This window comes from Narcine bancroftii, chromosome 6 (assembly GCF_036971445.1).
Source record: "Narcine bancroftii isolate sNarBan1 chromosome 6, sNarBan1.hap1, whole genome shotgun sequence".
Lineage (NCBI taxonomy): Eukaryota > Metazoa > Chordata > Chondrichthyes > Torpediniformes > Narcinidae > Narcine > Narcine bancroftii.
The window spans coordinates 92121397-92144796 of NC_091474.1; the positions used below are offsets into that span (position 1 = coordinate 92121397).

Sequence of the window (23400 nt, forward strand, 5' to 3'; positions counted from 1 at the left end):
ACTAAATTACATTGCTCAAGGGTGAAAGTAATAAATGGAAGCAAATTCTTCATTGCATTCATGATATTGTGGCCACTGGAATCGCAGAGGACACGTTGAAATAACTACGCAAGGCGTTTCTTCAGTGAATCAAACGGGAGAGGGGGTTGCACCGAGCGGCTGACGGGAACGGGAGAGGGGGGGTTGCACCCAGCGGCTGACGGAGGACTGGAGGGGGGGGTTGCACCGAGCGGCTGACGGGAACGGGAGAGGGGGGGTTGCACCCAGCGGCTGACGGAGGACTGGAGGGGGGGGGGGGGTTGCACCAGCGGCTGACAGGGGACGGGAGAGGGGTTGCACTGACGGGGGACGGGAGAGGGGTTGCACTGACGGGGGACGGGAGAGGGGTTGCACTGAGCAGCTGTCGGGGGACGGGAGAAGGGGTTGCACCGAGTGGCACCGGGTGCCATGGAGACAGGTGAGAGGAGCAGGTGAGAAGCGGCTGGTGCTGCACGGGGTGAGCGGCGAGGACCGTGGTCGGTCGAGCCAGGAGTTGGAAATGCTGCGAGTACCCTGCCCCGCTTCCCCGTCCCCAGTGCAGCGGACAGGCTCGGTCACCAGGCCTTCGGATCCACCGCCACTGGCCCGCCCCTCTCTACATCCCGTGCATACCTACCTATGTATTCCTTTACCCCTGCATCCCCCGACCCCCTGCATCCCCCGACCTCCATCCCTCCTCTCTCCATGTCCTTACTCCCCCTTCTCTCCATATAAACCCTACTCCCTCCCCCTTCTCCCCATATAATCCTTCTCCCCATATAACCCTTCTCCCTCCGCCCTTCTCCCCATATAACCCTCCCTCCGCTCTTCTCCCCATATAACCCTTCTCCCTCCGCCCTTCTCCCCATACAACCCTCCCTCCGCTCTTCTCCCCATATAACCCTTCTCCCTCCACCCTTCTCCGCATATAACCCTTCTCCCTCCGCCCTTCTCCCCATATAACCCTCCCTCTGCTCTTCTCCCCATATAACCCTTCTCCCTCCGCCCTTCTCTCCATATAATCCTTCTGGGTGGGTTACCCTTCTCTCCATAAAACCCGACACCTCCCTTCTCCTCCCCTGTTGCACCTTCTTGACAAGTGAAGCGAGTTGATGCTTGTCCACGATAGGGTACTAATTCAGTTAACTACAAGGAAATTGGTGCTCTCCACTCTCCATTGTAGAGTTGTTGATGATTTCTCTACTTAATGAAGAACAAGACACTGGAATTTGCAGAGTTATATTGCTGCATGACAGAATCATAATGGATCAACTTAATGGAAGATTTACTGTCATTTCTTTTTTTTTCAAAATAAATCCTTTCCCCTATTCTAAAATTTGTTTGTCTTGACAGGGGTTGCCAGTTCCTGGAGTTGCCCTGGGAGGATGTTCTGGTTCCTCATGTCCTCTGCCACCTCCCACTGGGCCAATTAGTCTGCCTGCAGCGTGTCAGTAAACAGTTCCGCTCCTTGATTCAGCTCTACTTGGCAAACTGTCACAGTCTGGACACATCCCAGGTAACAGGTGCAGCGAGGACATTGCACCTCTCTTCATTACTTAGGAACCCTGCACAGTTAGTGAAGGAGGAAAAGGTTCCATTCCTTGTTGTTAATTTGTATTTATCTGATAAGATGCTAGGAGCATTACAATCATAATTCGAAAAGGAAATTGGAGGGAAACATTTGGAGCAAGAGGGGGGAAAAAAACCAGAAAAGATGAACAAACCCTTGGTATCTGGAACCTATGGGGATTGATAGATAACCCTAACCCTATTTTCTGGTTGCTTAAGACTTACTCTAACAATGCCTAACTAATACAACTGCATTAAGAATAAATAATTTAAAAGACAAAAATACTACACCGTGCTTACGCAGAACAAACTTCACTTCCGTGAATATATAAACCTTAAAGCATTTTACTTTTTTTACAGTCACATTCTTTGAAAACATTTAACCGTCGCTGCATCTGTAGGTTCCTTCCCCTCCATGGAGTCACCCAAAAGATGAACCATAACATTAAGCTTCCTCCTCCCCAAGTTTACAGATAAACCCTTTCACCAGGGGGGCTCTTACTAAGCAGGGATAAGGATACAAGAGAGTCACCCCAAAGGCGAGTAGCATCCACCAGCTCTTCATCCTGAGCGATGCCATTGCTGTTTCGCACAACTTTATTCTGACAGCTGCTACAAGCAAAGCCCGACCAAGGCCCTCTGCTGGCTGAATATCTGCTCCCATCTTCACCAAAGGTTTTTGTATTACTTCATTTACAATTTTAAACTTTTTACCTATTACAGTATTTTATTCTTATTTATTTTAATTCTTTAAATGTATTTTCCTCTTTTTTTTTGCCAGTTGCTTGGAATTCGGATACAGTGGTTTTACTGTATATCAACATCCATCACAGGCAGAATGTAGTTTTATAATCAGGGTTATATTGTGGGCCTTTTATCATTTGCTGTTGGTAATTTTGAACATTTTTTTTCCCCAGTGGCAGAGTTCCCAGGTTGAAGTATTTCTTTTGGTAGAGTCACTGTAAAGCTTTATTAGTTGCAAGTGTTATTTTTTTATTTGTGTTTGCTAATATAGAAAAGAGTTTACTGTGCATTGTTTCACCAATTAGAGCAATGGAATTACCCATTATCCTTAGCTGGGAATGATCTCTCGTACATTACTATGTATTCCTGTCCATGTCTATCGGATTGGGTGTTTAGACTTGATTACTGCCCTATTCTAGAGTGAATTTCAGACACATCTCCCTAGTTACTGCATATAATAATGATGGCAAGTAGAAATTGAAAGAGTAAGGACTAACAGACCACTGGAGGAATATACTGTACCATAAGAAAGATGTGTGTGTCGAGAAATTGCAGCCATATCAAGGCCTCACTGGCATCTCAGGTTTGCACAGTGATGAACAATGATAGGAAGTGCTGGATGCATATTACAAAGCTTCCACTGATGCCTTTCTGTGGTGCTGGTTTTAACCCCCTGCAATATAAATCATGAGTGAAATATGAAAGTCAGCGGACTCTGTGATTAGAGTACTGGAAATATGTGTGTAATAGTCAAATTTTGTGGATGGTAAAATTTAGTGGGTCGACTATTACACGCATGCTGCCTTTGACCACGGTGAGTGCCGATGTTGTATGAGGTGTCAGGAGCTCGGATTGGAGGGCAGCTGGGACTGGGTACTATGTCTGCGGTCAGGACGTCGGGAGCTTGGATAGGCAGGCTGTCAGAACCGGGTGGTACGCCTGTGGTCGAGGCATTGGGAGCTTCAGTGGTGGGTGACCAGGGCCAAAAATAAAGGTGGGGGGGGGCAATTTTTACATGTAGTATATGGAAAATAGCAGATTTTGGGTCAAAAATAGGGGAGTCGAATTTTACACAGTATGTACTATTGCACATGTAAAAACAATGTTGGAGAAACTTGTATTGATCAAGAGATGGGTAAGGGTGGGTGCAGGGAGTTTTGACTTTTTAAGAGGAAGGAGAAATGGAATAATATTCTGAAAGAAGACATGGAACATAATAAAAAAGGATAAATGTCCTTTCTGAGCTATTAAATCACCTTGGGCAATTTGATTGGAGCCAGGGCTAGCTTGGAATGAGTATGGAGGAAAAGAGAAATAAAAGAACATGAGAAAAAGATCTTTACTCACAACTTTCTCTCTCTGATCGAGTTCAGTTCGGGGCTGCCATTCCTCAACAAGCATTCTGCAGAATACTGAAAGACAGCACGGTGCTGCATCATCTCATTGTTCACAGCTGCTCCAGTTGGCTCACAGACCTCGAGCTCTTGCCAGTGATTGGCCAAAATCATCACTTGGAAAAGGTCGACGTGACAGGATGCTGTGGCCTGAGCAGGCGGACGCTGGTGGCCCTGGCTCTCAGCTGCCCCAACCTGCAGTACCTCTTGCTCAGGCAGTGTGACTGGGTGGACCCCCTCTCCCTGCGAAGTCTGGCGGATCACTGCGGCCGGCTCGTGTCGATTGATCTGACTGCTTGCAAGCAGTTGAATGACGAAGCCATCTGCTACCTTGTGCGCAAGTGTCCAAAGATCAGGTCGCTGTCCCTGGCGGTCAATGCAAACCTCAGCGATAGCTCAGTGCAGGAAGTGGCAAAGCTCTGCACTGATCTCGAGCACCTGGATTTGACTGGCTGTCTCCGCCTCAAGAACGAATGTATCAGGTAAAGTCAAAGATTCCCATCCTCAAATAGGTGTTCTGTTTGTGTCATTCAAAATATAACACACCCCTTTTGCTTGCTGTTAGGTAAACAAAAGAGTCACCATGAGTCTGGGGCCCCTAACAAAAGGACAAAGAGAAGCAAAAGGGAGTCCCTTCAGAGGTCCCGAGTGCCCATGGATTTGCTTCTAGCCCTCCCACAGCTTCTGCAGTAGCGGACACTCCCTTTTGACTCATCAACAACCTGAGCTCCAAGTCCAAACCTACTAAAGCGGCCGAGGCCCCTTAGGAGCCCTTCTTGCCCTCAGCCCCCTCTCGAATCCTGGTTCCCATAAGCCAGTCTCCTGCAGCCTGTGGGCCCTTCAGCTGCTGAGCCCCTTGCTGGTCTGCTGCCATCGTCACTGTCCTGTAGGACTGTCTCCCATGCATCACCATCTCATAGTGGGGTGTATTTGAAAGTCAAAGTTAACATTTAGATTCATTATCAGAGTACATTGGGGCAGCACGGTTGGCGTAGCAGTTAACGCAACGCCTTTACAACACCAGCAATCAGGACCGACCGGACCTGGGTTCAAATCCCCCACTGTCTGTATGTTCTCCCCATGTCTGTGTGGGTTTTCCCTGGGGGCTCCGGTTTTCTCCCACCCTTCAAAAAAAACATAGCAGGGTATAGGTTAATGGTTTGTAAATTGGGCAGCATAGATTGATATTCATATTCATATGCCCAAATTGGCCTGTTAACAGGGCTGTATGTCTAACTTGCATACATGACATCACTTACAACCCCGAGATTTTTTTTTACTGCGGGTGAGGCACTTATTGGTTGTGCAAAAAGAACGGTACTCAAAGAGATGTCAACAAATAAAGAAATGTAAGCAAATTGATACAATACAAGCAGTTTGTAAGTAAAATTTAAAATGTTCTATTTCGACGCACCATGAGCAACGCTTGCACATCCAATAATGGTGGAGCACCTTATCAAAGCAAGTGACTTTCTTTTGAAAGTTTAGTTCTTGTCAGATGTTTGATTTTTAAAAAATTCCAAATTGTGTTTTCCAGGACCGTTGCTGAGTATTGCACAAAGCTCAACTCGCTGAAAGTGAATCACTGTCATAACATCACGGAAGGAAGCTTGGAAGTTTTGCGCAAGAGGGGAGTAGACATTGATGTTCAGCCTCCCCTCCACCGGGCACTGGTACTTCTGCAGGATGTTGTGGGATTTGCTCCATATATCAACCTCCAGATTTGAACAGAAATGTGGCGAATCAGTTATCCATTGCCCAGACACAATTGCACTCCACAGTCATGGTTATGTAAACTTAGATTAAAATAGGATGTATAATATTTCATGAGTGACTTGATGCTCCTTTGTCAAGCTTGCATTAATGAGATTGTAATTATTTATTTCTCAATGTGGAATTGAAATGAGTTAAGACCCTTAATTGTAGTGCATTAAAATAGCACACAGAAATGTGGAGGAACTCAGCCAGTCTTGCAGCGTCCAAAGCAGATAAATATATTGCTGACATTTCGGGCCTGAGCCCTTCTGCAAGGAATGAGCAAGGGAGAAGGGCTTAGGCCCGGAACATCAGTAATATATCTTCTATCTCCTGTGGACACTGCAAGACCAGCTTATTTCCTCCAGCATTTTGGTGTGTTTTTACTGCAATCACAGTGTCTGCGGACTTGTGTTTCATGCATTAAAATAGCCTCCATCCTGACTTGTCATTGTATTGAATCAGCATTGCTAAGTCATTGCAAGTATATTCTTTATTAGTTGTGTAAAGTGTCGAGAGTGTCCATGTTGCACTGGAGGTGGGAGGCAGACTGTTGCTGAATGTTCACTGGAGCACAATTCCCAAAACAATGAGGTTAAGAGTGAATCATCAATAACCCGTAGTAGAAGTAAGTGGAAACCACATCAACTGAAGGGATAAATGATGACTGTCAATAAACTTGATGCTATCAAGGTTTGGAATTGAGGTGAGCTTCAATAATCACCATGAAGTAGCGGTGGCTGAACCGCGGCTAGTGAGCCTCACGCGGCTTGCAGAAATGTGTCGCCTGGAGGAGATACCAGCACTCCCAAATCCCTGCAGCCAGACCGAGGGGGAGAGAGGTCTTGGGACGGTCACAGCCCAGGCTGCGTGACCAGGAGAGGGAAGAGGGAGTGACACTGGAGGAACGGCCCCCGGGGAGGAGCGAAGTGAGCAGCGCATGCCAGAGTCAGGCTCTCCTCGCTCGGGCCAGGTCACACAGAACACCGCCAAAAAGGTGTGCAGTAGGGAATGAAAATTTTTGTAACAAAATATGTGTGCAAGAGTAAAAAAAAAGTGTAGGTAATTTTTTTCATGTCTTGCGGCTCTCAGACATCTGAAGTTTATCATAGGTGGCTCTTTGATTAAGCAATTTTGGCCACCCCTGCTCTATAGCTATGCATTCTTTGTATTTTGTTAAAAGTTATTTTTGTCTTCTTCATCACACTTTCTGAACATGACCTTTCCCTGTTCTGTCTCTCATTAATGTCTGTGATGGCCAATGCGCCAACATTGCATCTTCTTGTATCTGGCTTTACAGCTTTGGCTCTCAAAGCACCAAGCAGCCAATTCTACACTGGCTCATAAATTCATAGGCCACAAAGATCTGCCATTTTGGATAGATTAAAGAGCCATTCAATTCAACTCAATCCCCTCAGATTTATATATTCAAATCTATTTTGTGAATTATAGGATTGGCTTTCAATACTCTTTCTCACACAAATTTCAGAACCTATATCCATTTGTAAAGTTTCCTTTGATCTTTGTTGGCTCTTTTTATTTTGTAGCTCTGGTTACTGACTGATAATTCCGCTGGTGGAAAGAATTCCTAATGATTTTGAACAATTAAAATTCCTTTTAACCTTCAATACCTTGGGCAACAATCTCAGAAAAGTCAAACTGTAACTTCTCTGACCGTATATACTCTTGCAAAAGTTGATCTCGTAAAAGTTGACTGCCTTTTTTTGGCTAAAATATGGAATTTTCCATACATCTCGTGTAAAATGACTTTAGTTGGCTGTCCGCCCATCAGAGCTCCCGCTGCCTCGAACGTGAACTCTTGTCTCGGCCCTGGACGCCCGCTGATCTCCGACGATGCAGCCCCAACCTCCTCTCGTGGTAGGATGTGCGTTTTGAATCACTTTAATTCCTCGTGTTTTGTCCTTTATTCATTGAGATCATCGGACTTCTGCTATTGATATGGTCTTTTAGATGCTAGTGTGAATTTCAGTCCCTCAAAAGTAGTTTACATGTCAGAAGACCCCATAAGATTCAACTTTCTTTCGAGATGATGTCTTGTCCATTCTTATCTCTGAATTTTCTTATTACTTTGTGCTAACTCTGACTTGCAATCTTAAAATACTCTATTTTTTATTTTAGCCTAACGAATTTAGCACTACAATGCAAAAGTCAGTTAGTCTAATGATTCTATTCTTGATTTTAAAAACTGAATTAAGCCTTATTCCAGCATCTAAATGTATATGCTAGCCTGACATTAGAGTTGATGTGCAGTGCATTTCAATAAGGTGTTAGTACTGCACTTCACCATATTGAAATGCAGCAATATTGAAGTGAGAGTAAATCAGATGTATTTAATTCTCAACAGTCACATTAAATGACCATTGCTAGATATTCATTCCTTCATTGAGCAAAGGGAAGGCTTGGGCCCACTGACCTTGTACACACTTCTCCAGCAGAGAATTCCAGTGAAGAAATTCCTGCTTGTCTTAGTCCAGATGAGTGACTAGTTACTCTGAGTCCATGCACCCTAGTTTTAGACTCTTAACGAGAGGAAATATTTCTTAGACAAGCTCTTTGTCTTTCATTAAGCATTTTCTGAATGTAGCTGTGGGCTTGAAATACCCAATGTCTCCTAAGACCCTGCTCAACCTTGAATCCTTGTTGCATTGTTTCTGAGGCAAGTTTATCTTTGTGTTCTGGTCCTAAACTGCACAATAGTTGCATTAAAGTATGCATCCTAAATCCCCTAAAGTAAAGATCAATGTACCATTTGCCTTTTCAATTGCTTGTAGTACTTGCATGTTCATTGTGTCCTGTACACTTCTGCTCAGTGGGGCTGGGGTGGGGGGGGGGGGGGGGGGGCAGGGGGAACTGCAACAACCACTTGGTTCTTAGCCACATTTCAGCCTTTATTGGGGTGGACTGAATTAGAGGGGTGTGCAAATAAGTGTGAGTTTTAGAACTTTTAGAAGTTTTAGAACGAGGAGGTTTGCCCTTTCAATATACTTCAATTTTACTAGGGATGCATTTTGCGCAGAAGGTGATTGCTGCAGTTGCCAAATGGATCAGTCTCAGGACTAAGATGTCAGTGGGTGAATTATTATAGACCAAACACCAATGAGCACTTGGAGAGGCACAGTTTAATCCAGGACACACAGATTGAAATTATTAAACAAAGATGATCAGCTAAATTTTTTTTAAGGCGGTAACAGGGATGGTTGAAGATATCATTTGAAGCCAACAGATCAGGAAAAATGATTCTTGGGATCCAAGTGACAAATTGGAGTTAAAAACTAGCAGAGTGGAAGAAGGTAAAGGAGATTGGTTGACAGGAACTTTAATTACTGACATTGGATGCAACGGGGATTAAAACCAAATTGCGTGATTTTTGTGTACGGTTTCAATAATTTGGATAAGAAGTGTCAATATGGTTGATATTGAGCTTCTCTTGTTACAAGATCAAACTAAGAAGGCATATCACACAGGGGTAAAGATGAACAATTACTTTATTAACAAAAAATTCATCTTCAAACTTTAATTCAAAATCCCTCCTTTTATAACAATGACCACTGGTTACTGTGCAAATTTCTATAACAGTGTAAAACTAATAAATACCCCAGCCTAAATATAACATATGTAATTAAAGTCTAAGTTATATTTCCAACCAGCCCACAGAAAAACTTAGACACAAAACAAATACAAAACATACAAGACTCTCAAAACTTAGATCTCAACCGAAGCAAAGATCAGAAACAAAATTCAGTTTGTTTGGTAAACTGAAGCCAAAAGATCTTTGAGAGAGAGAGAGAGAGCACAAAATTCAAAGTTGTCATCTTGTGTTGCTTGCAGAGAGAGGAACCAACTGGCTTGGTCCGGATCCTTCTGGCTGCCCTCGGAATGTTCATCCTTTTTGAAATGCCCAACATTCTAAACTGTTCTCCAGACCATGACTCATGCTCTGGGCTACCTTCCACTCCACAACACCACCCAGTGGTGGTTTATCATCCAAGTCCAGAAATTTTTAGATCATCTTCTGCACATGCTCAGTCCGTCTCCCACTCTCTCAGCAGTCCACCTTCACCTTGGCTCTCTAAGCCAAACTGTCACTTTTTAACATAAAACCACACAACACATTGGCTAATACACAACATAGAACTCTGTAACACCATGTTCTAGGTTCTGGATTATATCAAGTAACTCACTGGGTAGATAATCACAGAAGTGGCAAATAGGGTACCACCAGAGAAATAATGTATTTTGGGAGAGTAAGGAGGAAATTCACAGTAAACAGGTGAACGAACAAGGAATTTGGAGCTTTTATAATTTAAAACATTTAGATATACAGGCCATTTTGGCCCACGAGTCTGTGCCACCCAATTAACCTACACCCCTGGTATGTTTCAATCTGCAGATTCCCAGATGCAGGATGAGTGGCTGTTTAACAGCAAAATGGGCATTGGTGTTAGTGCTGTCTCGGCTATAGCCCATTTTTAAAAAACTGGACGTTCTGGTCACCACCTGACAGAAAGAATATGATAACATGCATTTGGCATAAGAAAGGACATGGTAGAATTGGAGGGAGTCCATTGGAAACTCAACAGACTAACTCCAGGGATGAAAATTATTATTCTTTTAATCAAATCTGGTCTGTTCCTAGGAAATTTACCAGAATGAAGTGTGATCTTAATAAAATGCAAGATTTTTAAGTGGATAATGGGTGGTAGATGTTTTCCACCCATGGGAATCTCAATCAAAGGGACATAGATGACCACCTCCTTTACTGTTATTTCCTCTTATCATAGAGGGCAGTGAAGCTCAGAATTAGAGGTTAAATAAATAGAAGTACCCTGGTATCTGGCTCGTACAGGGATTGATAGAATGCCGCTAAGCAAGTTTTCCAGTTGCATGAATGAAGAGCTAATGGCAAGGCATGCTAATTTTAACCTCCTGCATATTTTTACCTATTTATTTTCCACATTTTTTTTGCCAGTTGCATAACAGGGATATTTTTACTGTACTTAAAGTGTAACCTGACAATTTTGAAAAAAAAAAATCAGGGAATTGAGGCCTGGAGTTGGTCAGCTATGATCAGGTTGAATGATGGGCCAAGCTGGAAGGCCTACTATGTGATGTTCTTGGGGCTACAGAAGTCATTTTTTTGTGATGCTGCACCAACGGGTAGTTTTCTTTCTCACAGAGATTGAGGGCAAAGTTAATTGGAGTGCACGTTATTAAATTGGAGGAGGACCTGAGACGAGGCAAAAATTTAAATTTATTGGTCAAAGGATGAGAGACTTTTGGGGGGAGTTTTCTTTCTCAAAATTCTTTCAGGCAATTGTTAAGGGTATCAGAAACTTGTTTTTAAATACAGTATTCAAATGAGAAGCTACAAGGGCACCTGCAACGAGCTGAGAGAAAAATAACTCTTTTAGGTCTTGTCCTGACACATTTATTCAAGGACATCACTGGAGACAATTGCATGAGGCACAACTATCTTTAGCTGAAACATCAATCACCTTCACTCAGATGTTTCACTGCTGATTTGCAACTGGCAGGTAATAAAAAACCATGCAACAGAACCGAAAATAATACTGATGCTTGGAATGAGGTTTGTCAAATAATATTTATAACAAATATTGAGATACATTAGAAATTTCTGCAGGGGAGGGGGGGGTGGGTCTGTGGAGCTTTCCACAGCCATGATCTTGTTGAATGGCAGAGCAATCTTGACCAGATGGCCTATTTCTGTTTCCAATTCCATCTCCATGAAGTCCAATCCTGTACTCTAGACATTCAACATCAACACAACCACCAAAGTCTCACACCATTTAGTCACTTGGCATTCATTCCAGATCAGAAAGTTGTGGACCAGTCATGTAAATACTATGGTTACCATGCGAAAGAGGGCATAACCTCCTAACCAACCCCTCTCCTCCCACCAAGTCAGAAGCTTCAGGTGGTATTTTCCTACCTTCCTTATCCTGATGATAAACTCAATTTGTCCATTTCAAAACAGAATAAATTCTGCTAAATATAACTTTCTAATTGTCCAACATCTCATTGTCTGGAAATGCCGTCATGACAGTTTAAGTCTCTTAATACAAATAGATTCATTTTCCTGTATTCATTAGGAAATTAAAATTTATTTATTTATTCCCAAACCTTTTAATTGATAGTGAAAACAACGCAGGGATAAAAATACATAACTGCTGTTTCCGGTTTAAGCCCTACATCAAGATTTGGAGAAATATCAGAAATATGGAGGGGAGGGACACAGCACAGTCCCACAGGTGGATAAGGGATGGAGGGCACACCAGCAATCGGGGAGGGACAATGTCTCTATGAGGGGAGGGGGGTGGAGTTTGGTCTTTACCATCGCCTCTGACCTTGCCCTCTCGGAGACTACGTACTTGGTTTTCAGTGGAGGCCTTGATGAGTTCCTTAATGAGTGGGTAGTATGTTAGGCACATGCCGAGGAGTATCTGCATTATTACCATTGTTACCATTATTACCTTAATGAGTTCAGCGCACGCAATGCCAATCTCTACCTACTTCTCCAGGCCCACTTCTGTAATGGAGGATTTAGACCAACCAGCTTATGCAAGAAGGGATGCAGTTGAATCAGTAGACATAATCTAATTTACACCATGAGGCCAAGAGATGTAGTTGCCTTTTGTTGGTCGCAGACTGTCAGGAGACCTTGAAGATAATGAAATCATTTGTTCAAAGAGATAAGCTATGAGTAAACAATTTTTTGGGTAATATAAGCCATGGTCCCACTCATGAAGTGGAGACACTCTGAGGGGTGGAAACATCTCTCAGCAAGAAGAAGAAATGTCCCGGTCAGCGGAGGTGGAGAAGCTGCTACTGGCACCCCGACAACCTACTACAAGTGAGCGGTCATTGCCTTGCTTCGGCAGATGGGACCAGTCCAGGTGTTGATAAGTATAATTGGGAAGGGCTTGCATATTGTAGTTTGAAAGCAGCTTTTGAATTTGTAATAAACATTTGTATAAACTGAACTGCTCTCGGTGTGGGTGTCTATTTTCTTTCGGTAGCTCGAACACTGACCAATCTAAAATGAACAAAGTGAGAGGTACAAGTTTACCCAGGACAATTGGCGCTGCGAGCAGGATTGGTCTCGAGATGTTTCGCTGAAAGAAAGAGATGAGCCCTGAGCAGTTCTTGATTCTGGGATGGACTTCCAAAGACGATGGGTTTGGCATGTTGGCCAATACCCTGTCTTTGTTGGGACCTCCCATTAGTTGGGATGAGAAGTTAGATCCATCAAGTGCGCCTCTGGGAGGGGGAGTCACGTGATGGAGTAGTGGCCGGACGGTGAACTCCAGCCCTCTCCAGAAAAGTCGGAAAAAGCAAAGGAAAACACAAAGGCACAGAAATAAAAGTTAAAGAAAAGTGAGTATAAAGGTGCAAAGAAGATGGCGACAAAAAAAGAAAAGTCGAAACCAATGGTAAGAAGAGAGGAAGAGAAGACAACGGAAGATGAAGGAAAAGGCCTTACCTGCTCGAAGAGGCCCGCGGTGGAGAGAGAAACCCGCTCCCCCAGGTCGGTAGAAACCGGACTACAAAAATGGCTCGCTGAGCCGAGTAAAAGTGCGCAACCGCGCATGCGCGAAGAGTCGCGCATGCGCGGTACGCATGAAAAAGAACTCACCGACGGGAGGGGTGACCAGCTGGGGAGTCGATCTCCACAGCCGGCAACGACAGCTGCAGAACACCTGCAGCAAGAGGAGAACACAGAAGACAATGGAAACAAGAAAGAAGAGAAGAGAAGGGCAACAAAGAAGCAGCAGGTGGCCAACCCAGAGGAAGAAGAAGAGGAAGAGGAAGAGTACAGTGAGATAGAAGAAGAAGGGAAAGGCAAGATAAAGGATATACTTTCTCTTATTAAAGAATACATGGAGTCATTTAAAGAATGGCAAGCGCAGGAATTTGATGATTTAAGAAGAAGAATAAACAATACAGAAGAGAAAATGAATAAAATAGATATGACCTTATCAGAAATGGGAAAAAGAATAGACAAGGTGCAGGAACGAGAAGCAGCAGTAGAAATGGAGGTAGAAGACTTAAAAAAGAAATTAGAGGAATCTAATAAAAAAGTTAAAGAAACACAAGAACTGTTAGCTCAGAAAATAGATATAATGGAAAATTATAACAGAAGAAATAACATAAAGATAGTGGGCCTTAAGGAAGATGAAGAAGGCAAGAATATGAGAGAGTTTATAAAAGATTGAATCCCTAGGATCCTAGGATGTCCAGAACTACAGCAAGAAATGGAAATAGAAAGGGCACGAGAGCATTGGCCTTTAAACTACAACCACAACAAAAACCAAGATCTATTTTAGTAAAATTCCTAAGATATACTACAAGAGAAAAGGTACTGGAGAAGACAATGGAAAAAGTAAGAGAGGGCAACAAGCCACTGGAGTACAAAGGGCAAAAAATCTTCATTTATCCAGATATAAGTTTTGAACTCCTAAAGAAGAGAAAGGAGTTCAATACAGCAAAGGCGATTTTATGGAAGAAAGGGTATAAATTTATACTAAAGCATCCAGCTGTATTGAAAATATTTATTCCAGGACAAGAAAACAGACTATTCTCGGATCCAGAAGAAGCACGAAAATTTGCAGAACAATTACAAAACAGACTAAGGGATGAAGACGTGTAATAAGAGTAAAAATGACCACGATTTATATGTATGTGGGTAAAGAAGTATAAGTGTGTATATGTATAATGTGCATACGTGAATGTATCTGTATTTAGAGGAAAATATAGATAGTATAGACAAGAATTAATAAGGGAAGGAAATGGAATAGAGGGAATAAGGAGGGAACTAAAAGAGTGAAAAAGTGAAATATATGAAATATATGAAAAGTGAAATCTTTTCTGGGGGGGCTGGGTGAGGGGGAGTTGCGGTCACTGCAAAATCAGCTGACGCTTGCGAGTGAATTCGCAAACCCAAATGGAGAGGGGAGATGTTGTCCGACAAGGGATAAAGGACAACACAGGAGGGGAAGGGGAGATTGGGGCTAAATAAGTTTTAAATAGGAGAATAAGGAAAATGTTTGATGTTTTAGGAATGTTGTCTTATAAAGGGTTTAAAATAAGAAAACAGAAATGGAAAAGGAGGAAAGGTAATGATGGAAAAACGGAAAGGGAAGATAAACAAAGTATAAAATGGCTACGTTGAACTATATGACTTTGAATATTAATGGAATACATAACCAAATTAAAAGGAAGAAACTGCTAAATTTACTGAAAAAAGAAAAAATTGATATAGCATTTGTGCAAGAAACACACTTAACTGAATTGGAGCACAAGAAATTAAAGAGAGATTGGGTAGGACATGTAACAGCAGCATCGTATAATTCAAAAGCAAGAGGAGTGGCTATATTAATTAGTAAAAATGTGCCATTTAAAATAGAAGAGGAAATAATAGATCCAGCAGGGAGATATGTAATGATAAAATGTCAGATATATTCGGAGTTTTGGAATCTACTCAATGTATATTCACCTAACGAAGAAGATCAAAAGTTTATGCAAGATATCTTTTTGAAGGTAGCAAATACGCAAGGGAACATATTAATAGGAGGGGATTTCAACCTGAATTTGGATCTAAATATGGATAAAACTGGGAAAAAAATTAACAGAAAGAACAAAGTAACCAAATTTATAATTAAATCAATGGAAGAAATGCAACTTCTGGATATATGGAGGAAACAACACCCAAATGAAAAGGAATATTCATATTACTCGGCTAGACATAAAACATACTCAAGAATAGACCTATTTTTGTTATCAGCTCTTATGCAAGATAGAGTAAGAAAAACAGAATATAAAGCTAGAATACTATCGGACCATTCACCCTTAATATTGACAGTAAAGCTAGAGGACATCCCTCCAAGAATGTATAGATGGAGATTAAACCCCATGTTACTTAAAAGGCAGAATTTTAGAGAATTTATTGAAAAACAAATAAAAATGTATTTTGAAATAAATACAGAATCAGTGGAAGATAAGTTTATACTATGGGATGCAATGAAAGCATTCATTAGAGGGCAAATAATAAGTTATGTAACCAAGATGAAGAAGGACTATAATCAGGAAACAGAGCAGTTGGAAAGGGAAATAGCAAATATAGAAAAAGAATTAGCAATGAAGGAAGATACAACTAAAAGAAGAGAATTGGCGGATAAAAAAATAAAATATGAAACACTACAAACATATAAGGTGGAGAAGAATATAATGAAGACAAAACAGAAATATTATGAACTGGGTGAAAAAACGCACAAAATCCTAGCATGGCAGCTTAAGACAGAACAAGCTAAGAAAATGGTATTGGCATCAAGGAAAAAAGACAAACAAATTACATATAATCCAAAAGAAATTAAGGAAAACTTTAGAGAATTCTATGAACAATTATACCGAACTGAAAACGAAGGGAAAGAAGGGAAAATAGATGAATTTCTGACTAAAATTGAACTACCAAAACTACAAATAGAGGAACATAATAAATTAACAGAACCATTTGGAATAGTAGAAATACAAGAGATAATTAAAAAATTACCAAATAATAAGACACCAGGAGAGGATGGACTCCCAATAGAATTCTACAAAACATTTAAAGACTTATTAATTCCGCCCCTCCTGGATGTAATCAACCAGATTGATGAAACACAAAGCTTACCAGATTCATGTAAAACAGCAATAATTACAGTAATACTAAAACAAGGGAAAGATCCACTCTCACCAGCGTCATATAGACCAATATCTTTACTAAACACAGATTATAAGATAATAGCTAAACTATTAGCAAACAGATTAGCAGAGCATGTACAGAAAATGGTAAATTTAGACCAAACTGGATTTATCAAAAAAAGACGCACAACAGACAATATTTGTAAATTTATTAACTTAATTCATGCAGTAGAAGGAAATAAAGCACCTGCAGTAGCAGTTGCTTTAGACGCAGAGAAGGCCTTTGACAGAGTAGAATGGAATTATTTGTTCAAAGTATTGCAAAAATTCAGTTTACCGGAGAAGTATATTAATTGGATTAAAGCATTATATAAGGGACCATTAGCGAAAGTGACAGTAAATGGACATGTATCAAAGCAATTTAACTTAAGCAGGTCAACGCGGCAGGGATGCCCACTATCACCTTTATTGTTTGCATTAGCTATAGAACCACTAGCAGAATTGATAAGAATAGACAATAATATAAAAGGAATAAAAATAAAAGACAAGGAATATAAAATCAGTCTATTTGCGGATGATGTTATAGTGTACTTAACAGAACCAGAACTATCAATAAAAGAATTATATAAGAAATTGAAGGAATATGGAGAAGTGTCGGGTTACAAGATAAATGTAAATAAAAGTGAAGCAATGCCTATGAATAATGCGGACTTCTCAAAATTTAAGAAGGAATCTCCATTTAGATGGCAAATGCAGGCAATAAGATACCTAGGTGTACAAATAAACAAAAATCTCGGCCAACTATATAAACTCAATTATTATCCACTAATGAAAAAATTACAGGACGATTTAGAGCATTGGAAAGATTTACCACTAACACTAATAGGAAGGATAAACTGTATTAAAATGAACATTTTTCCAAGGATATTATACTTATTTCAGGCATTGCCAATACAACTGACAGAGAAATTCTTCAAAGAGTTAAAGAAAATAATAAGGAAATTTTTATGGAGAAGGGGGAAACCGAGGATAGCACTAGATAAATTAACAGAATGGTATAAACATGGAGGCTTACAATTGCCAAACTTTAAAAATTATTATAGAGCCGCACAATTAAGATACCTATCAGATTTTTATCAAACAAGGGAAAAACCAGACTGGACGAGATTAGAATTAGATAAAATAGGGGAAAAGATACCTGAACACATATTATATAAATGGGATGAAAAATTGGTACAACATAGAACTTCTCCAGTATTACATCATCTCCTCAAGAAGATTCATGTAGAAAGAAATAAAACAAACTATCAATTACCAAAACTAATATTGACGCAAAATAAGTTGCTCCCTTTTACAATAGTTAACCTTTCCTTTAGAGAATGGGAAAAAAAAGGATGAAAAGAATAGAAAATTGTTTTTCAGGAAGTAGATTCTTATCCTTTGAACAAATGAGAGATAAGTACAATATAATTGGAGATACAGCGCTGTCATATTACCAATTGAGATCCTACTTGAAGGATAAATTAGGAAGCAGTTTGAGTTTGCCAGAGGGAAGTAATCTTGAATATGTGATTACAGATACAATGTTAATCAAAAGATTTATTACAAATATGTATATTAAACTGCAAGAAAAGGAAAATGAGGAAACAAATGGTAAAACTAAACAAAAATGGGAACAAGATTTAAATATAAAGATAAAAAAGGAAACATGGGAGAAATTATGTTCTGGAACGATGAGAAATACAATAAATACGAGGCTACGTATGATACAATATAACTGGTTACACAGACTATACATTACACCTCAAAAGTTAAATAAATGGGACCCAACAGTATCTGATAGATGTTTTCGATGTAAAAAAGAAATGGGAACAACAATTCATGCACATGTGAGAAAGTAGAAAAATTTTGGGAAGATCTCAATCAGATATTAAATAAAATAACAGAAAACAATATACCAAAGAATCCAGAGATCTTTCTCCTAAGTAACATAAAAAACAAAGAATTTGGAATTGATTTGGAGGATGCACAAAAAAGATTTGTTAAGATAGCTCTAGCCGTAGCAAAAAAATGTATTATGTCAACCTGGAAATTGGAAGGTAATCTGAAAATACAACAATGGTATATAGAAATGAATAAATGTATTCCATTAGAAAAAATTACATATAGTTTAAGAAATAATATTGAAATATTTGAACAAATATGGGAGCCTTACATTAAATACAATAGCGAAAACCTACCGGGGACAATCATTACCTAAGTTGATGGAAGGAGAAGGAAAGAAAAGAAATGGACTCAGTAGAATTTCTGGTGTATTTTTGTTGAATGACAACATTGTCTGACTGGTTTAAGGTATCCTAGATTGTATACCTTAAATGGATGGGAGGGGGGGTGGGGGGGTGGGTTGGGAGGAGGGAGGGGGGGGGAGAAAATGTCACTGTTTATGTGTGAAAAGGAAAAAGTGTGTATCATGGCTAATGTGATTTATGGTGTGAAAAATAAAAAATTTAAAAAAAAAAAAGTGCGCCTCTGGGAGAGCGGGTTGCCACTCTCCTTCGAGAAAGTAAATTTCCTGTTAAAAAGGGGACGCTGATGGACGGTTTTTGTCTGCTGACCACAGCCTTACACCACTCCGTTCAGTGTGAAGCAGAATCAGTTCAACGAGAAGTAGAATTTCAGTGCAAGAGAGAGCAACTAGAGGAGGAGCAAGAAGCCCTGCGACAACGCTGTTCCATGATAAGCGTGATTGTTTGCACCAGTCAGGACCGAGCCAAAGAATGGGAGGATAAGCATGTCCAAAAGATCTGCCATAATACTAAACTCTGGCAGCAGCTCTGTGCAGATAAAGAAAGGCATAGAGTAGAACCTGATCCACATCGTATTCGTGCCATGAAAAGGAATGGCAACGATCCTGATGTAATTGATGAATGGCACGGGAATATCTGGAATGACGACAATGGTAATAATGCAGATACTCCTCGGCATGTGCCTAACATACTACCCTCTCCACCCGCTGTTCACGCCCACCCTGTAAGACAGCAGATTTTCCAAACAGACGGAGAGGGAGAGGGGTGGAATGTAACTGACGAGATTGAAGAGGTAGATGATCCCCTGATATCACTAGAGGACCCAGGGGAAGGTTCCCGAACCCCTGCTTATGCTCAATGGCCCACCCCCTCTACAGGAAGGCCTAACCCTCATCCTGTCCCCTGGGCAAAGGACCCTGTGGGTCAAAGTGGAAGCAGGGGTCAAGAGCAGACAATGATACGTGACATCTCTATAAAAGAGCTGGCTGCCATTGGAGATCGATTTAGGCAAAAGGCGGGAGAAACTCTGGCGGCCTGGCTTCTGTGAGTTTGGGAGCAAGGAGGGGTAATGTATATTTAACCCCAGAGGAATTGTTGGGATTAGGAACATTGACTACTGAGATCTGGGTCACTGCTGAGCTGCGGGGTAGTGGAAGAGAGGTGGATTACTTACTTGCCACTCTAGGGGATGCCCTGCTACGAGTATACCCATCACCAGTGGATTGGGATTTACATTTGCAGAACAATTGGGGCACCCCAGAGGAGGGTAAAGCAGTAATTCGTCAACAGGCCCTGGCCTCTGCCTTGTATGCAGGGCGTTTGAGGCTGTGGGTACATGGGGGGAGCCCTGATGAAGAGATATTCACGGCCAGAATACATGGTTTGTTCCACCCAACCCACTGTACGGGGACTGGTTCTGTCCGTACCTAGTCCGCTAATTGGACACCCTGTGTCTGAGGCGGTGCACGTCTTATCTCGGCTTCGAGAATTAGAGTTGGGAAGTAAAATCCACTCACGTACAACCCAGGTTAAATCAGACAAGCAGGATGAAAAGAGAGGGGCTGCTGGTAATAACGGACCAACAAGAAAGGAACTTTTTCTAACCTTGTTAAAGTTAGGCGTATCTAAAAGTGATATTGATGGGAAACCTACTGCAGTCCTTTATGCCCTTTATAAGAGGAAGGCAGAGGAACATCTTCCCCAGCTGTTGAGTCCTCCTGGCCCAGCTGTGCCTTCTGCTCCCACTGCTGCTGCTATCGAGCAGGCTTCTCTTGCTCCAGTTATCCATGATGAGATACAACAATTGGTTAAAAGGCTCTTATGGATAATAGTAGCATGTGGGCCTGGAAGCCCCCGAACCTTACTAAAGCATGAGGATGTGGGCAGGCCCCCCGTGTCTACTCCATTGAGATACGGAGGATACACGAGACCCATGGCCCTACATACCGTTAACAGTCTATTGGGGTGGGGGTAATGACCGCCAATATTTGGCCTTGGTCGATACCAGTGCGGAGCACTCGGTGATTCCGGGTAACCTCGACCTCTGGACTGGACCGACATTTTGAATAGAGTGGATGGGAAGAGCGATCACCCTGGCAAAGGAAATAAAAGTCCGCGCCACGGTGGGTGATAGCCCTTCCCCTGTATGGCTACATGCCCTGGTGGCTGCTACTGATGAGTGTATCCTGGGTATTAATATGTTGGCCGGTATGACCCTTAATACTAGTCGAGGGGGATTTGCATTTGGAATTCAGACTATTACTAAAAGACTAGTGGTGGGTTTGGCTAAGTGGGATCCTGTGATAGTGCCTTCCCCCCCACCCCCAAAACCAGTATGCATTGCACAGTATCGCCTCCCTGGAGGGCAAGAAGAGATTACTGCCACCATCGATGCTTTGCAAAAGGAAGGGGTAGTGAGGCCCACAACGTCGCCCTTTAATTGCCCTATTTAGCCGGTCCAGAAGGACGATGGCTCCTGGAGAATGACAGTTGATTATCGTTTCTTGAACAAACGTGCCCCACCACTTGCTTTGGCAGTTCCGGACATTGTCACCCTTATTGAAAACATTGCTACTGGGAACTCGGGAACATGGTATGTTGTCCTTGATCTCGCTAACGCCTTCTTCAGTATTCTTATAGCTGAGGTCTCACAGGATCAATTCGCCTTTACCTGGAAGGGGCACCAGTATACCTTCACCCGCCTCCCTCAGGGCTATGTACACTCTCCCACTATTTGCCACAGCCTAATTGCCCGTGATTTGGAGACGGTGCCAGTATCGCCTTCCCTCTCAATTCACCGTTATATTGATGATGTGATGATCCAAGGGACCACAGAAGAGATGGTACAGAAAGCAGAACAAGAGGACGCCTGCTTTATTGATGGAAGCCGCCGATGGGTGCAAGGAAAGCAGAAGTGGAAGGCGGTGGCTTACCATCCCAGGTCAGGAACTCACTTATTGGAGGAGGAGGATGGTGGCTCCACTCAGAATGCTGTGTTGAAGGCAGTCACTTTACCACTAGACTCCCATGATCACCCTCTTCAGCTGTTTACTGATACCTGAGCTGTGGCTAATGGTATGAATGCCTGATTGGCAAAGGAATGACTGGCTGGAACATGACTGGCCAGTATGGGGCAAACAGTTGTGGCAGCTTTTGTGGGATGCTTCCCATCATCATGAGATAACCGTATATCACGTTGATGCCCATAACAATGCGACGACGAACATGGCATAACAATAATGCAGTAGCAGATCAGCTTGCCACTATCAGCCGTGCCAATACCGTCCCACTGGCTCGATGGGCACATGAACAGAGTGGCCATTTGGGGGAGAAGGGATCAGCTATGTGGGCCCATACACATGCCTTACCCATTCATCAAGACGATGTCCGCATGGTCGTTCGGACATGCCCAGCATGCCAGCTTGTGAAGTCCCGCACCGTTCCTCCTGGTTCACATGGCCGAATAAGACGGGGAGCTCGCTCAGCTGCGGTCTGGCAAATTGATGACCAAAGCCCTATGCCAGACTGTATGGGTAAACGTTACGTCCTAGTAATGGTTGACACCTTTTCGGGCCTGGTTTTTGCTTTTCCCACCAAGACAGCTGACCAAGCTAGCACTATCCAAGGACTAAACCATTTAATTTCTCGTTGTGATGTACCAGAGGAAATTCAGTCTGATAATGGCTCGCACATCTCTGGGAAGGCAATCTGTGATTGGGCAGCTGACAACAGTATTTTATGGGTCCACCATATTCCTTATTACCCACAGGCTGCCGGGTTAGTTGAACGAATGAACGGCTTACTGAAGGAACAAATTCGTTTGTTAACACCACTGGGGACCCTGAAGGGGTGGAGCCATATGCTGCAGAAGGCAGTCGACAATTGAATCATCGCCCTTTGAAGGGAGGTACACCTTTCCACCGACTTCTTCACGTTTCTGAATTACAGCCTATTCCAGAGGAAAAACAGTCATTGCCCCCCATCCCCGAACTAGAGAATGTTGGACAAAAGGTATGGGTGGCACCACCAGGTAGTGGCCCTCCTGTAAAAGGGGAAATAGTGACACCTGCCCAGGGTAACACTCGGTGGGTAGCTATTGAGGGACAGGATGGTTTAGTTTAAATACTGAACACTTACGGCATCGTGAGTGACATGTGTCAGGCTTCTCTGTTCCAGGTCCTCCATCTTGCGCTCCTGCTGATCTGGCTTAACAGCTGCTTTGATGCCAGCAATTGGATTTGTAATGTCGAGGATGTTCCGAGGGAGTTGCCCGTGGGGGACACGGCCCGATCTATCCACTAATATATCTGATATTGTTCAGCATGTTTCAAAATCTGTTCGTGAGCTTCTGTGTCTGGGTATTGTGGCCCACAAGGATAGTTTGAGCCTTGGTTGTGTAAGGATAATGGAATATGGGGAGTCAAGCAAGTGCTAATTGGGAATGAATTATGATGGGTTAAATAAGGGTGAAGTAAGAATGGAATGTGAGGAAGGGTTAAGCAAGTATAATAGAAAAGGGGTCTTATAGCAAGTAGATATATTTAGCAAGTCCTAGGGGTTGAGATTAATGAATAAGAACAAAGACATGACACTTCCTGGAAAACAAGTTTACAGAAAGGCACATAAACTGCACATAGGCAGAATTACCTAATGCTAAACCAATCCAGGAGGCAGAAGAATGTTAAGGGGGGAGGTACCTCTGTACTGAAATGGAATGTATAAAAAGTTGGGTAAGCCCCAGTATGTGTGTGTATTCCCAGGGTAAGGGGAAGCACCCAACTTTGCATTGTTGTAAAATAAATGTTCTTTGTTGTCAATTTTTGTCTCGAGTGAAATCTGTGAAGGCATCTCTGCTTATCACAACTTGGGGACTTGTCCGGGATCGCACTCCCTCC

At 42.2% G+C, this 23400-nt stretch overlaps 1 protein-coding gene across 1 annotated transcript; it reads left to right on the plus strand.

Annotated features, from left to right (window-relative positions):
* Positions 1–396: 396 nt before the first annotated feature.
* On the plus strand, positions 397–5924 carry fbxl15 (F-box and leucine-rich repeat protein 15). Its single transcript, XM_069885709.1, has 4 exons — positions 397–470; positions 1372–1534; positions 3705–4207; positions 5263–5924. Exons 1-4 carry the CDS (start codon positions 448–450, stop codon positions 5450–5452), a joined length of 879 nt encoding a protein of 292 aa, XP_069741810.1. The 5' UTR covers positions 397–447; the 3' UTR covers positions 5453–5924.
* The last annotated feature ends 17476 nt before the right edge of the window (positions 5925–23400 follow it).

Coding starts and splice junctions, on each gene's coding strand:
- fbxl15 (XM_069885709.1), top strand. CDS start 448: ATGGAGACAGGTGAGAGGAGCAG. Junction 471..1,371: donor GAGACAGGTGAGAGGAGCAG/GTGAGAAGCGGC, acceptor TTGTCTTGACAG/GGGTTGCCAGTTCCTGGAGT. Junction 4,208..5,262: donor CTCAAGAACGAATGTATCAG/GTAAAGTCAAAG, acceptor TGTGTTTTCCAG/GACCGTTGCTGAGTATTGCA.